The sequence below is a fragment of the Sinohyriopsis cumingii genome, chromosome 5, assembly GCF_028554795.1.
Source record: "Sinohyriopsis cumingii isolate HCF-2022 chromosome 5, ASM2855479v2, whole genome shotgun sequence".
Taxonomy (NCBI): Eukaryota; Metazoa; Mollusca; class Bivalvia; order Unionida; family Unionidae; genus Sinohyriopsis; species Sinohyriopsis cumingii.
This window is the reverse complement of record NC_142965.1, coordinates 152,722,285-152,738,247: the sequence shown is the minus strand read 5'-3', so window position 1 is coordinate 152,738,247 and position 15,963 is coordinate 152,722,285. Positions and strand designations below refer to the sequence as shown.

The following is a 15,963-nucleotide window of genomic DNA, read 5'->3' as shown; positions in this document are numbered from 1 at the left end:
TCTAATAGCCGCTAGTTAAACTAGTTCCTACACGTATTGCATTGTAAAAATTGTACCATAGTATACTTCATTTGTATCACAATGAACGGGGTATTCTCAGTTATAATGATATTTACTTTCCAATTGCAGTATACATTATCCGCACGTCTTTCGGTGTATATTCAAACCCATGGCAAAATTAGTCATTAACGTCCCGATAGGGTAGATCTAAATATAGGGCTTAAGATCGTTCTTGGAATAGTACGCTTAAAACTCTTTTGTAATCAAAGTACTTATTCACCTATCGTCGGTCGTAATCAATACCTTTTTTCCCAAAGGTAGCATTTGTATATGTTATTGTGAAAGAGGTCATTTATTTAGCTTTATTAAAAATGACGAGGGAAATATAATTAGTAAGCTATGTTAAGTCTTCTTCGCATGGTTCATACACCCAATACGTGTACATGTTATAGCGGTGTCGCCTTGTGCACTTTTATGAATACTGTATTGTCCCTGCGATTTGCTTTAAGTTAAATATCTTGGCTCCTCGATATAACACGCACCGAAATGTTAATCTAATCACCGACACCGAAGTGAACCACAGTGGTGGAGGTACAATGATGGAGGAAGGAATCGTGCACATATCTCACATAGCGCAGAGGCGTAGCTATGATATGTTACGCCCGGGGACGAACTATAAAATTGGCGCCCCAGCCCCCTCCCCGTTTAATCACATTTTTGAATATTACCCTTGTTTACTTATTATAATGTAACGTTGTAAGCCTCATTTTGGCGCCCCTGTACCTTGGCGCCCGGGGACATACGTACCCCCCTGCCCCCCCCCCCAGCTACGCCTCTGACATAGAGATCTCAGTACCCTACATGTAATATGGACATGTTGTTAACTTACGCAAAGACAGGGTTTCATTGAATCAAAGTTGTCGATTAATTTGGTTGTTGTTGTTGTAGTGTTTAACGCCATTTTTCAGCACATGATAGGCTATACATGGCGGCCAGTATTAATGGTGGAGGAAGAACCTGGGAAAACCCGGAAAGAACCGCCGACCCACGAGAAGCTACTGGCAAGCTTTCTCACATACCGACATTGGCTGAATCCGAGACTCGAACCCACGCAGGCAGAGATGAGATGGCAGTGTTCCGTAACGGAGAGCGTTTTAGACCACTCGGAAACTCGGGGCCCCGTCGATTAATTTGGAAACAATAAAATGTTTCAAAATTCGCTTGCTACTGTGACCTGCTTGTATGGACATTTAAAATTGATCAATATAACAAAAAACTATGAAAACCAGAATTGTTTTGTTTGATAATAGATAAAACCAACAACAAAATGTAAACAAGAATTCTTTCCTTTGTATTTTATATTGGAAATGCCACATTACAAAGCTTGTAACTTCCAATCAATTTCACTCCAAACAATATTTTTAATTGAAAGATTAAAATATTAAAAGGAATGCAGGTGGGAAATAGAGAAATCGAATAGCTAACTTTTGTCTGTCCGTCCGTTACGTACGCCAGCTCCTCGCCTTGTATGAAAACTATTTCAGGAATATTCTGATCTTAACAAAACGGGTTCAGTGTTCAAGCACTGGATGCTTCATTGTACATCTGGTCATCAGTTAGTGCTTCATTGTATATCTTGTCATCACTGGGTGGTTTATTGTACATCTAGTAGTCACTGAATGCTTCATTGTACGTCTGGTCATCACTGGGTGGTTTACTGTACATCTAATAATCACTGAATGCTTCATTGTACGTCTGGTCATCACTGGGTGGTTCATTTTACATCTAGTAATCACTGGATGTTTCATTGTACATCTGGTCATTCCTGGGTGGTTCATTTTACATATAGTAATCTGGATGTTTCATTGTACATCTGGTAATCACTGGATGTGACATTGTACACCTGGTCATCACTAGGTGGTTCAGTATTCGGTCATTGAAAAGTCATCCTGATCTGTTCAAAAGGAACCTTGACCATACAATGGCAAAGCAGATGATGACGCCATCGAATTTTTTTCAGCGTATAGAAAAATATTTTATAAAGTGTTGGGGAAATAGATATTGAGTCAGCATTTTGTTTTAACTATACATCTAAATATAAAGGCATATACAAAGTACATATATGGAGGTGGATACACATTGTTAACACGACATTATTCTTGAGATTTCTATTAATAAAAAGAAAATATCAATAAATTTTATCGCATTTTATCAATGTAAGGAAACCTTTTAATGTTACTGATTCAATAAACATTGACATAATCCTTTGGATTAATATGTCTCTAAAACAACAAAATCCAAACGGAATTTTTAGAGTCTCTAAAAGTCTCTTTTAGCCTAAAAAATTGTAAATTGTTCTCGCAATATCTATCTTGGACTTGACATGACGTAATAAGAACACGTGATTGTCGTCACCATTACGTGCATATGTCATTAATAGACACGTAACGTGCCTCGTTTTGGTTTGGGATGGCACTGATTGCTTCTTTAGAAGACAGTGGAGGCAGATCCAAGGTCATGTAATCATGTGACTGTGTATCATTTACATACTTCTTTTCCGGCACTTCGTATTCATTGTCGTCCTTTTTTTTAGAGAATCGTCTGGAAAAAGACAAAATATGTTTTGGAGTTCCTTACAATAGATTTAACAGTACATTAAAAATAAGCTATTGAATTAAATAACTACACACACTAGTTTAATTATTTGCACTAATTGACAAATTATATACACTAATCGAATAGTAACACATATAAAGTGTCTGTGTGTGTGTGTGTGTATTTTTAACGTAGCTATAACAAAATTTAAGTCATATCGCTACGATGTATGCAGTGGGACAGTTTATGTACGCACATTTACACCCAATCATTTTGCCAATATAACTACAAGTTATCTAGCACTGGGGCATCGTGCCGCAGACATGTTACAAGATGTCCCACCCATTCACAATATCATGACAGCCTAACCTCTTAATTCTGAGTGCCTAGCGGCGCTGCTGTTAGTACCATTTTTTATAAGTCTTTGGTATGACTGCCTGGGTTCGCTTCCGCGGCCTCCGCATCCGAAGCGGACGTTCTAACCGCTAGAACACCGGATATATTTACACAGTCTTTTTGCCAATATAGCTACAATTTATCAGTTGGCTCAGTGCATATAAATGCTTTCAATTTAAATTTTAAGTGTCTAGATTCATCATCTGTAGTCGTGGAAATGACCAAATTGCACACCAATTCCCTGCTGTCGATATGCCATGGTCTTAATAAGTTCGAGGATTTTGCTTGCATAATTAAAATTTTGAGATACGAACTAACTTTTATGTATTCTTTCCCAATAGTCACGTCACAAACGTAACACCTCTATAAACCTCCGCGTCTAAATAGAAGCATATGTAGGTACCATCATCTTGTATATTGCTTGACTGTCCCAAACATGTATTTGGTATTTCCGATACAGCCTTACAATGGTTAAAGTCATGCTTAGTCAGCAAGACAAAAAGTATGTTCATAGATGGAAAACGATCATCCCAGTTAATCTATATTCTGGTATTATACGAGGCTTTGATCTCGGCCCAGTTCTTTTTATTCCATACAATCAGCCTCTCTCAAGCGTCATAGGTCGATATCCGGTGTCTCACCATTTCCACGCTGATGACACTCAAATATGAAAATATAGTTGCCCAGCTGGAATAGATGCTGCTGACACGTTGAGGCTACAATCCAAGGCGTAGAGAGGTGCATGTCGGATAACAAGCTGCAGATGAATGTTAATAAAAACTAAAGCTATCCTGATCACAACCCAAAGACGCTTTCATCCCCATCCTTTACCTCAAAGATTAAGTATCAGCAATAATAACATTAAATGTACACAGCCAGTAGGAAAAGTGTCAGTCTCGACAGGACCCTCTCATTACACCAAGATGTAATAAGCAAATGTAAGGCTGCATGTATGGACCTCAGACTCAAAAGCTGAGTTTGCAATTTTCTTCCGGTTGATACCGCTAAAACATACGTGTGTTCCGTAGTACTTTGAAGACTAGTCTATTTTAGACTTTGTCTGATTTGACTCAGTATTTAAAACAGAAACTTTAAAAAGTTCAAAATGCAGCTGTTCGTATTTTCATTAGAGTACCAATAACCGAGCATACCTTCCATTTGCTCTGGAAGTTACTCTGTCCACCATTCGATCAAGGATTAAAAACAAATCTCTGTTCACTGTGCTATATTTCACAGACTGGTTTCGGTCCAATATATTTCGTTGACTGGTTGACTTGTACCTATCTGACCTCAAGATGAATACATTCAATCTAGACACTTAAGCTCATCTTCCGACACTCGCACTCTCATTGTTCCCACAATCAAAACAAAGTTAATGATCTTTTGCATGTCAAGACCTACGACGAACGAATTGCCAACATATCTTATACGCAATGATCTCATTCAAGAGCGCTCGTGTAACTCATCTTTTTGATTTGTAATTTCATGGTGTTTGTGTTTGTAAACTTGTCCTTGTTATATGTTTTAATGTGTTATTTAATATTATAATGCTCTTAGAGCTTCTCAAAATTAGACGTTTATGTGTCCACATTATTATTATTATTAGTAGTAGTAGTATTGCCTTCAGGAACATTTAATCGGAAAACAATAGTATGTATTTTAGTATTTTGGCTACAGTAAAGCAGCCACAGACGAACCACATTCTAAGCTAAGCTAAAAATGTAGGCATTAAGAAATGGCGGCAGGTTTTACGACTGCAATCAATTGGTCGGAAATACTTTTTCAATTTTTAGCTAGTTAACATAAACATGTTATATAAAAAGTATAAAAGAAACAAATACAAATATTACATCTTTACGAAATTATCTTACGACTTATCATAAATTATGGTGTTAGGTGATAATATTTTCAGACCAAGATGACACGGAAGTTAAGCGATCCTCTATCAGATCTGGCCTTACGTAAAATCGTTTACCAGACTGATTGATTTAAACGACTCTTCGAGTCAAGTTACCTGGCTTACATAATATTCTGACCTGCGTGTATTTGTTTCTGTTATGTTGTCATGCATTTATTCAAGTTCTGCCAAGAGCCGTTTCTGTATATTTAATTTAAGCATGGTGTCGGATAAATTTCTTTAGTTTTTGGCAACGTTGAGATCATTACAAGTATTTTCTGCTATGTGCTTCATAAAGCTGGTTATAACAAAAATAGTACATATTTTACAACAATGACGCATAGCAAATCCCCGTTGAATCTTGTATCAAGTCCGATTTAGATGGTTGCATTATCAATTGTCCATACCTGATGAAATAATTAATCGGTGATCGACAACCAATTTATTTTTATCCTGACTTGCCCTCTTTTTTCAGTCTTAAACTCATTTCAGTATAAATAGTTTATGGATGTAAATTGGTCGTACTTTTCAATATTAAGATACTTAATCAATATTTAGTATTTCGTGTGACTCTTAGATAATAGCATAATACCATATTAAGGGAAGTAAAATGCAATCAAATGCTTGGGTGCATTCTGTCTTCTTCGTGCTTCTGAAAAGAATTCTCGTAATGTCTCAGTCATTTAAGGCTTTCTCTAATTTACAGAAATTCTTCCATACTACATACCTCAACTCAAATATGAATTTGATACACCACATGAAAATAAATATGTGTACAAGAAAACTAACCTTTTCCGTGCAATTATCACAGCTACAAGAATGGCAATAACAGCGACAAGTCCTGCAATAACTGCTATCACCCAGATCTGTATTCCATTCTCTGCAACAATAAAGTATTCAGGTTTAGATTGCGAGTCAATAGAACATACTTTTATCTATTGGCAAATAAACTATTCCACTATTTGCATATTCTGACCAAAAACTAGTGCAATGGTGTCATGTATAAACATATTGCGTGTTTTACATTTGCTCCGTGACTGAAGAATTTTTTAGAGTAGTGAACAATTATTTTATTCCTCATTCATAATTGATATTATTCTTGTTTATTAATATTCTACGAACGTATTTAATGTTGTATTTAGATTTAATTTGAGAGGAATCTTTTATTTAAAGTATTTATTGGAAATACAATGTGCGATTATTTTGAATTCATTCAAAAGAAATATTTTGGACAATGCCATTGAGAAACACCACGATTGTTTGCTCTACAGCCTCTTCGAAGATATTGGCAACATCAGCCCACGCAGTACCGAATTCATTTGAAACACTATTTGTTCAAATTGGTGATAGACCTTTCAGGATTATGTTCGATTTTGTTCACAGTACTGTTAAGTTCCTCTTAAGTGTTCATTTATAGCTTTGAGAATTAAATTATTTAATAAGTTTTACGAACCTTTTGTGTTCTGAGATGTATGCATTGAAATGAAGCCCATTCTGCACACGTGCGTATTGTTGGTTATAAACTTGATAATAGATATTAAGTAGAGTAGTTAACAGATGGTTATTATGGTGACACTAAAGAATTTAGTTACCATGTGCAAATCGTACGGTATGAGATTTAACACAGAGAGTGCAAGTTTTGAAACAAATTATATTTGATTAGAGACCACATCTATCACTTCATGTGAGATTCCAATTCTCAAACATTTACATGGCCAAAAACTGCTTGGGAGATTGTGGAAATTGTAGAAAGGAAGGTATTAGAAAATCTTAATCTGTCTTGGAAAGCAAAGAAAAACCTCCGCGTCCTGATGTGCCTGTTTCCCCCTTGGCTTCAGCTGATGGGGACGGTGTAGACGAGGTCTTTCTGGTGAATGTTGTCAAAGATATTGTCACCGATGTTGTCTTAGATGACGTAATCGGAGTCGCTGATGCTTTTGTCGACATCGGATCAGATGGATCGAAATCTAGCAAATAATATGTATATATGACAACGGTGCATAATGAATAAGTTGGTAGAGGTTATTTCCATGCTGGTAATACGAAACAAACGGAACTTGCATTCGTGTACAAAATTGTTACGCGTCTTTCAGTAAAGTTCTGATACATTTCAGGTAAATATGGATATATAATTGTACACTTGCAAATTGAATATTACCTACTTGATGGTCACTTTAATCTTATTTCAATTTAATTTTAAAAGACCTTTTTAAATGTGAATGTTCATATCTGAAATACTATTAAATATATTTCTTCAGAATGTCTAAAATGATTACATTTATGACAAATCAATGAATAATGCTTTTGACTTTATGATTTGAGATCAACGCAAGAAAGCAAAATTTAATTCCTGATACGTTGGAAAAATCAATACCTACCTCTATACCTAAATAGATTTTATATGACAGCAAAATATTTATAATAAAGCCATTATCCGGTTCACTAAAATCTATACCTAGCTATAGAATCAGAACATTTTGCGTGAACATGTAGCTAATTAGTTAAATGTCTGAAATTTAGATTTGATTTCTGTTTGAGAAAAAAAATAACTTACTAATCATAATGTTTCACATGCAACATCTTTTCACACAAAACATATCAAATACTATTTTCCTATGAATTCTACATGAAAGAGAATGTCTTTGAAAGGGAATCAATCTGCCACTCTTCTTAAAACTAATTTACGGTTTCAACTCTATTCCTCATGATATTTTTTACACTTACACAACCGAAAAATAATTCACACAACACTCCATAAAACCCCAAGATATATGAGAAAGTTCTGATATGTACCCAACCCATCGACATCAATTCAATAAGGATAAACTTGTGTATTATTCATGGACCGGGATATTAAATGATGTAGTTAGTATATAGCTAAATTTAATATTTACATCAAATAAGCAAATACAATAACGCTGTATTTATTTCGTTTGGAAAAATATGTCATTGTTGAATGATTCAATAATTTAATTAGTTCTCAGTTATATCATATGCATGCATTTCTTTGATCTCCAGTCCCTGTGTGGAATAATAATCGGAATACTCACCGAAGCAATATCGCTGCTGCCTTCTACTAGGGTAGTTGACCGAACCGTAAGCTGTAGTAGCCATGTCATTAAATTTTACAAACCTTTTGTGTTCTGAGTTGTATGCATTGAAATTAAGCCCATTCTGCACATCTACATAATGTTGGTTCACGGAAAGGGACAAGTAAAATCAGGGCAACAATATTTTTCCCCTTGAATCCAAATAACCTTCAGTAGTTATTATTGTTGCATGGTTGTTCGTAATATATACATCCACTTTCAAACTTGACAAAAGTTATTAAGACAGTCGGCTAGAAAGATCTTGACAAATCCGTATCAAGTTCAAATCTTATATGTGCTTTTCCTCTAAAATTTACCACTTATTTGTACATATTCATAAACGCTTTACGTATGACCCCAGACACCAAGTAACACCATTGGTTTGAATTTAACAAAATCATGTATCTCTGACAGCAGTACATAAGAAAGTAATCATAGAGTTTATTGAACATCATGAGAAACAATTTGTACATGTACATATTAGTATATTCTTTTTCAATTTTATTATCAGACATTTAACCCGAAAGTTTAGTCTCTGATATTTTAGGTACTTCGGTTACAAGGAAATGTTGAAAAAATAATCATGCAAAAGCAAGCCGCAGGGGTGTAAAAGAGATTATAAATATGCAGCCCATTAATGACTTCGCATTGGTCATCCTACAATGCGGAGAAACGAAATACATGTTTAAATGCATCAGCTTGTTGGAATGTATAGATGTCAGAAGGAGACGATATTAGTTTTTGAAAGATATGGTTATACACATCCAATATTTCATTACATAATACTTCACTTTCATATGTATCAGACTTTGTACGTATTATGTTGTTTACACAAAGACATCGAAAACGTAAACTGAGGAAAAGGATATATGTAGAGAATGCAACATCATCTTCTCGACTTACTTTTGTAAACAATATTAGTCATTTCGGTGAAAACTAAACTGTGTTATTCATATTTGATAATGTTTTACCTTTTAAATCACAAACACAATACATATAGAAAGCTAAATGATTTAATCTCTACTGACTATTAATATCACCAGAGGGAATGATTAATGCATACCGACCAGTGCTTTCGTTTTGAATCTCACTATTCATTATATCAGAATAGTTGGGCATTATAATATTACAAAATAGAGGCATAGTCGTTATATCTGACCCCATCGATTTATAACAAGAACTCGATCATGTCAATGCCGCCCTCAAGAATATAGTATTATCCGGAATGGGCGATTAAGAAGCTTTCCAACAGGCTGAACGCCAGTCATAATGACATTACCAAGAGCGAGACCACTAATAACTTGGATAATAGACTCGAAAGGTAGCATCATATAACCATATTTGAAGGGGACTTCCAAATTCCTGAAGCGTGTTTGTCAGCAACACAAAATTAATGTGTGTTTTAAACTATACCAGACCCTAAGACATGTGCTAGTTCACCCAAAGGATTAAACTGATATGAAATATATGTGTGGACCTATCTATCATATTACGAGCGAAGGACGGGGTACAATTCGTTACCATCATATTGTGGGAACGGAAACAACATTGAAAGCGATATTTAATGAACGTAGAAGACCAGGTTCAAGCTCGTCTGAGGTATCACGGTACATCCGCCATATTTGCTATTGCCATACCGTATCTTTGGACTCGGACAAATCTTAGAACGAGCACTAACCTGGTTTGAGCGGGTTTTAGAGACTCTACTTACATCCGCGCACACAAAAATTGCTGACCAGGGACGGGGCCGTTACAACCTATCGCATATCCTGGGACAATCTGTTAACATCGCCCACCATTCCCTTGTGTGATGTTAACAGTCAATATATAATAGATCAATCTGCTGATGAAGTCTTTAGTACGAGGATGAAAGCTTCAGGTGAGCTTTATAGATCTATTGTGTAAATAACTGAACAGTTTAAAACATCAAAGTATTTTTCATGATTTGTTTATTTTTTCGAAGAAGAAAGGAATATAACTTCCTACTATAAACTTGATAATAGATATTTAGTAGACTGGTTAACAGTTGGATGTTATGGTGACACTAAAGAATTTAGTTACCATGTGCAAATTGCACGGTATGAGATTTAACACAGAGAGTGCAAGTTTTGAAACAAATTATATTTGATTAGAGACCACATCTATCACTTATGTGAGATTCTAGTTCTCAAACATTTACATGGCCAAAAACTGCTTGGGTGATTGTGGAAATTGTAGAAAGGAAGGTATTAGAAAATCTTAATCTGTCTTGGAAAGCAAAGAAAAACCTCCGCGTCCTGATGTGCCTGTTTCCCCCTTGGCTTCAGCTGATGGGGACGGTGTAGACGAGGTCTTTCTGGTGAATGTTGTCAAAGATATTGTCACCGATGTTGTCTTAGATGACGTAATCGGAGTCGCTGATGCTTTTGTCGACATCGGATCAGATGGATCGAAATCTAGCAAATAATATGTATATATGACAACGGTGCATAATGAATAAGTTGGTAGAGGTTATTTCCATGCTGGTAATACGAAACAAACGGAACTTGCATTCGTGTACAAAATTGTTACGGCGCTTTCAGTAAAGTTCTGATATATTTAAGGTAAATATGGATATATAACTGTACACTTGCAAATTGAATATTACCTACTTGATAGGCACTTTAATCTTATTTCAATTTAATTTTAAAGACCTTTTTAAATGTGAACATTCATATCTGAAATACTATTAAATATATTTCTTCAGAATGTCTAAAATGATTACATTTATGGACAAATCAATGAATAATGCTTAGACTTTATGATTTGAAATTAACGCAAGAAAGCAATTAAATCGTAATTCCTGATACATTGGAAAAATCAATACCTACCTCTATACCTAAATAGCTTTTATATGACAGTAAAATATTTATAATAAAGTCATTACCCGGTTCACTGATATCTATACCTAGCTATAGAATCAGAACATTTTGCGTGAATATGTAGCTAAATAGTAAAATGTCTGAAATTAAGATTTGATTTCCGTTTGAGAACAAAAATAACTTACTAATCATTATGTTTCCCATGCAACATCTTTTTCACAAAACATATAAAATACTCTTTTCCAGTGCATTCAACATGACAGAGAATGTCTTTGAAATGGTATCAATCTGCCGCCCTTCTTAAAACTAATTTACGGTCTCAACTCTATCCACGTGTTATTTGTTTACACTCACACAACCATAAAATAATTCAGACAACATTCCATAAAACCCCAAGATATATGAGAAAGATTCGATATGTACCCAAACCATCGATGTCAATTCAAGTAAGGATAAACTGGTGTGTACTTCATGAACCAGAATATTAAATGCTGTAGTTAGCCATATAGCTGAATTTAATTTTACATCAATGAAGCAAATACTACAAGACAAATAATTTCGTTCAATTTATTTTGTTTGGAAAAATATGATATTGTTCAATGATTTGATAATTTAATTAGTTCTCAATTATATCATATGCATGCATTTATTTTGATCGCCAAAAGAATACTACATAGAATACTCACCAAAGCAATATCGCTGATGGATGCTACTAGGAAGGTTGACCAAGCAGTATACAGTAGCCGTGCCACACCGTTTTACATTGATATTATATGTAGCAGCGCACAAGCTGTCAAAGGTTGCAACGCATGCTGTTCTACTAACTACACCTTCTTCAGTCTTGGGAATCGTACCTGTAGAGTAATTTAAATTTTTTAATCCGATTGACGTACGGAAAATGCACTTACGATTCACTTGTGTGCATTTGTGCTGCACAAAACAAACAAACATAACGGAAAGAAAATAACATCACCACACCAAAGGTACAAAGGGAAACCACTAAAGTTCTATGACAGTAGACTTTAATGAATTAATTCTTGTGGCAAAATGTTTCTATGTTAAGCTTTACTTTACAGTCTGGTTTTTTAATAAAATTACATGTTTATTCCACTGAACTGTTTCCAAATTGTAACATTTTCAAAATAGCTAACACCACTCAATTTCGTAACTGGCACTATCTGAGAGTAGGCTTATTCAAGACTTTGATATTTGCTGTGAAACATAAAAGTCATTACAATATATATAAAGGCTGACCACACCTTTAAGGAGACTGCCGTTGCGCATTTATGATGTTTCACAATTACTTCCTTGCGTGTGTAGTACTGCAACACACTTTTATTGAAACAGATTTGGACCCAATACAAGCAGTTGATTTTTAAAGTTGCAATACAATTATGTTCAGGCTCATGTTGACACACATCAACGAATTCGTTTGAACTGTTATATATATATATATATATATATATATATATATATATATATATATATATATATATATATATATATCGTTCTTCCCTCAGAAATGACGAGGTTACAGACACAATTTAGTACTTAGCGACAAAAGTAGTAAATTCAAACCATTCATCCAGATTGGAATTCGCGTGCCACATCCATAAGGCGACACATATCTGGTTGTTATGTTGAATGCAGTAATGTACCAAATATCATGGTCCAGGTCATAGAGGTCGCTCCGGTCGTTAGAAGGGTAATCACAATCAGGGCATCGGTCTGACATGTAGGGAAATGGTTTATGGTTTTCACTGGAACAGGGGTCAAATATATCTGAAACAAATAAAAACAAAATATTGATTTGATATATTGCCACAAACTCTAATATATCTGTTTGTGTTTGACTAAATATTGTAATGGAATATATTTTGTCCACCATCGCTCCTTGTCCGTCATCTTTAGATGATATTTCTGATTTGGAACATTTTAATGCTGAGTCATGCAATGAATTTTTAACTAACAGAAGCACGAGATATACAGATAAGCAGATCAGTATATCAATTATCTCAGACATGCGAAACGATGAATCTCTGGTTTCATTTTCCTTGTTATGATGCTGCGTTTTCGTATTACCTCATCTACCCCAATCTCACTCCTAGCTAATGGTTTAATAATAATGGCAATATTCTCTCTCTCTTTTTTCTCTTTCTCTCTCTCTCTCTCTCCCATGTACACTGTGTTTTAGCTCTAACTTCTATGAAAACTGTACAATCGACACAAATGAAAATTGAATATAAGACCACATATACGTAGACATCCTTCAATACATACCAGAAAACTGACAGCTCTGACAAACTGCAAGAGATTATGGTAATATTCAAATAAAACATCATAATCCCTTAATCGATCTGGAGAGAGAGAGAGAGAGTTTATTTATATTATTTATATTATCATTTTAACATATTATTTGTTTCAATTTAATCTAAAATATACATGAATGCAAATAATAATGACATTTGTCAGTCATTTTAGTGAAAATAGTTCCACGATTACTAGTCAACGAGAGGGAATATGTTGTAGTCACACAATGCTATGTACTAGGAGTTATACAGTTAGTGTATTCTAACGGCTAGTAATTACAAAGATTATGGAAGGAAAATAGTAATGAATCAATTAGCACATTCCTGTATAAAGGTGTGATTATCTATTTCAAATTTTATTTTAATTCAATCTGTCATGTATTGCTGACTTCAATAGAAAGTTTTATTCATACCGTGTTTTACTACTTTGACCATTAAGGTATTATGTTATATCTTGTGTAGATTACAGTGTGTCGTTTTATGTATCAGGACAATGTATTGTATCAAGTATAGACACAAATTGTTGTATCACGTATATACACAATGTGTTGTATCCCGTATAGACACAATGTGTTGTATCCGGTATAGACACAATGTGTTGTATCAAGTATAGAGACAATACGTTGCATTATGTATAGACCCAATGTGCAGTATCATGCATAGACACAATGTGTCTTATCAAGTATAGAGACAATGCGTTGTATAAAGTATAGACACAATATGTTATATCATGTATATACACAATGTGTTGTATCATGTACATACACAATGTTTTGTATCAAGTATAGAGACAATGCGTTGTATCGTGTATATGCATAATGTTTTGTATCACGTATAGATGACAATGTGTTGCATCATGTATAGACAATGTGTTGTATCACGTATAGACACACATGTTGTATCATGCATAGACGCAATGTGTTGTATCATATATAGATGACACGGTGTTGTATCATGTATAGACACAATATGTTGTATCAAGTACAGAGACAATGCGTTGTATCGCGCATAGACACAATGTGTTGTATCAGGTATATATGACAATGTGTTGCATCATGTATATACACATTGTGTTGTATCATGTACATACCCAATATTTTATATCAAGTATAGAGACAATAAGTTGTATCATGTATATACACAATGTTTTGTGTCACGTATAGATGACACTGTGTTGTATCATGTATAGATACAATTGTTGTATCACGTATAGACACAATGTGTTGCATCAGGTATAGATGACAATATGTTGCGTCATGTATGGACACAATGGGTTGTATCATGTATATACACACTGTTTTGTATCACGTCTAGATGACAATGTGTTGTTTCATGTATAGATGACAATGTGTTGTATTATGTATAGAGACAATGTGTTGTATCATGCATGGATACAATGTGTTGTATCATGTATGAATGACAATAAGTTGTATTATATATATAGACAATGTGTTGTATCATGTATAGACACAATGTGTTGTATCGTATATGAATGACACTGTGTTGTATTATATATGAGAATGTGTTAGAACTGAAATCAGTCTTGATCCTTCAGATTTAGGCCTGAGTGACTTGGATCTATGTGGGGATCTCCATCAGATCCGCCAGCATCCTCTTTATAATGGAATGGGAACGAATCAACACATTTTAAAAATGAAGCATCAGTTTGAAATTGACGTTATCGTGAGTGCAGCTTGATTCCTTGGAATGATTATAGTTGATGGACATTCAACTTTGCACATAACAAACATACTTGAGAAGTAAGTTTTATATTAGTGAGTTATTTTAATATTGTAGCATGGACTATGAAAACTTGGACTAGACTTATCTAAAGGGACCACTTTCACCTGTTACCAGATGGACGTTGTCTAACGAAGTCTGCCATGCATTTCGTATTTAGTACCATTGTTTACATTCATTGCACTTTACCTTCCAGTGAATAATATTAGTCAGAAATCATATTTTGCTTTATGCTGGTTCTTCTCGGTACCATGGGATGTATCATGTGAGACTTCAGCAATTTAAAACATTTAACCGGAATATCTTTACCCTCTCTGCCCATCTTAATATATCTACCTCAGGCGCAATCGAAGTCAAATTCAAATTTTATATTACTCTAAAGGATTTTGACAATGTTCACGCAGAGATTGCTATAATATTAGATGTAGCGTTAACACACATTGTAGGATTGATATCCGCCACTTTCTTAATTACATGTTCATAAATGTAACAGACCTGTACCACAAACGAGAAAAAGGAGAGAAAGGGAAAGAGGTTGCTGATGAGAGAGATAGACTTAACTGTCCACATGAGAACTGATGCAATGAAGAGTATCATCATCGCGTTATAACTGCATTTCTCGATTCTAACATCTGTTGATCCTTGAGTGTATACACCACCAGTCGTTGACATGTTTACACCTGTAGTTCGACGCACAATTTGATTTACAAAGAACACGAATCAGGAAGTGAATAATGCCACATAACTTCATATATAGAACTCAAATTTAACTATGTAGTGCCCCTTCAAAGTTGCGATAAAAGTTCCGTCTCATTTAAAAATCTTGAATTATATTGACCGGCTTACGTAAGTCTTTCCAAGACATTAAAAACGTTCCGTTTCGATGGCTCACAGTAACTAGACTTTACCTGTAGGTACGTTAATGTTGTTTAGTTTTCTTCCGGGTGTTTCTGTCCGTATACATTTCAGATAGCTAGTGAAATTCAAGCCTGGCAAAAGGTTACAAGAAGTGTTACGATTTATCGATAGATATCGGTATGGCAATATTTTTTGCGTTAAAAGACGGTATCAATATATGTATTACTGTTTTTTTTTGC

General features: G+C 34.7%; 1 protein-coding gene across 5 annotated transcripts; it reads right to left on the bottom strand.

Moving 5' to 3' along the window:
• Positions 1 to 1,328: 1,328 nt before the first annotated feature.
• LOC149800485 (uncharacterized) lies at positions 1,329 to 15,775 on the bottom strand. 5 transcript variants are annotated; one of them, XM_089960120.1, is made up of 8 exons: positions 15,430 to 15,775; positions 13,098 to 13,124; positions 12,396 to 12,599; positions 11,504 to 11,671; positions 10,245 to 10,412; positions 6,688 to 6,855; positions 5,678 to 5,768; positions 1,329 to 2,601 (listed from the first exon to the last, which is right to left on the bottom strand). In XM_089960120.1, the coding sequence occupies exons 1-8, from the start codon at positions 15,536 to 15,538 to the stop codon at positions 2,418 to 2,420; spliced, it is 1,119 nt and encodes a 372-aa protein (XP_089816246.1). In that variant the 5' UTR covers positions 15,539 to 15,775; the 3' UTR covers positions 1,329 to 2,417. The 5 variants fall into 5 exon arrangements, 4 of the variants coding, with proteins under 4 accessions (XP_089816246.1, XP_089816247.1, XP_089816245.1 ...); XR_016421393.1 differs by lacking the exon at positions 15,430 to 15,775 and having other exon boundaries at positions 1,329 to 1,785; positions 1,904 to 2,601; positions 12,396 to 15,356; XM_089960121.1 differs by lacking the exon at positions 13,098 to 13,124 and having other exon boundaries at positions 15,428 to 15,536.
• Between the last annotated feature and the right edge of the window lie 188 nt (positions 15,776 to 15,963).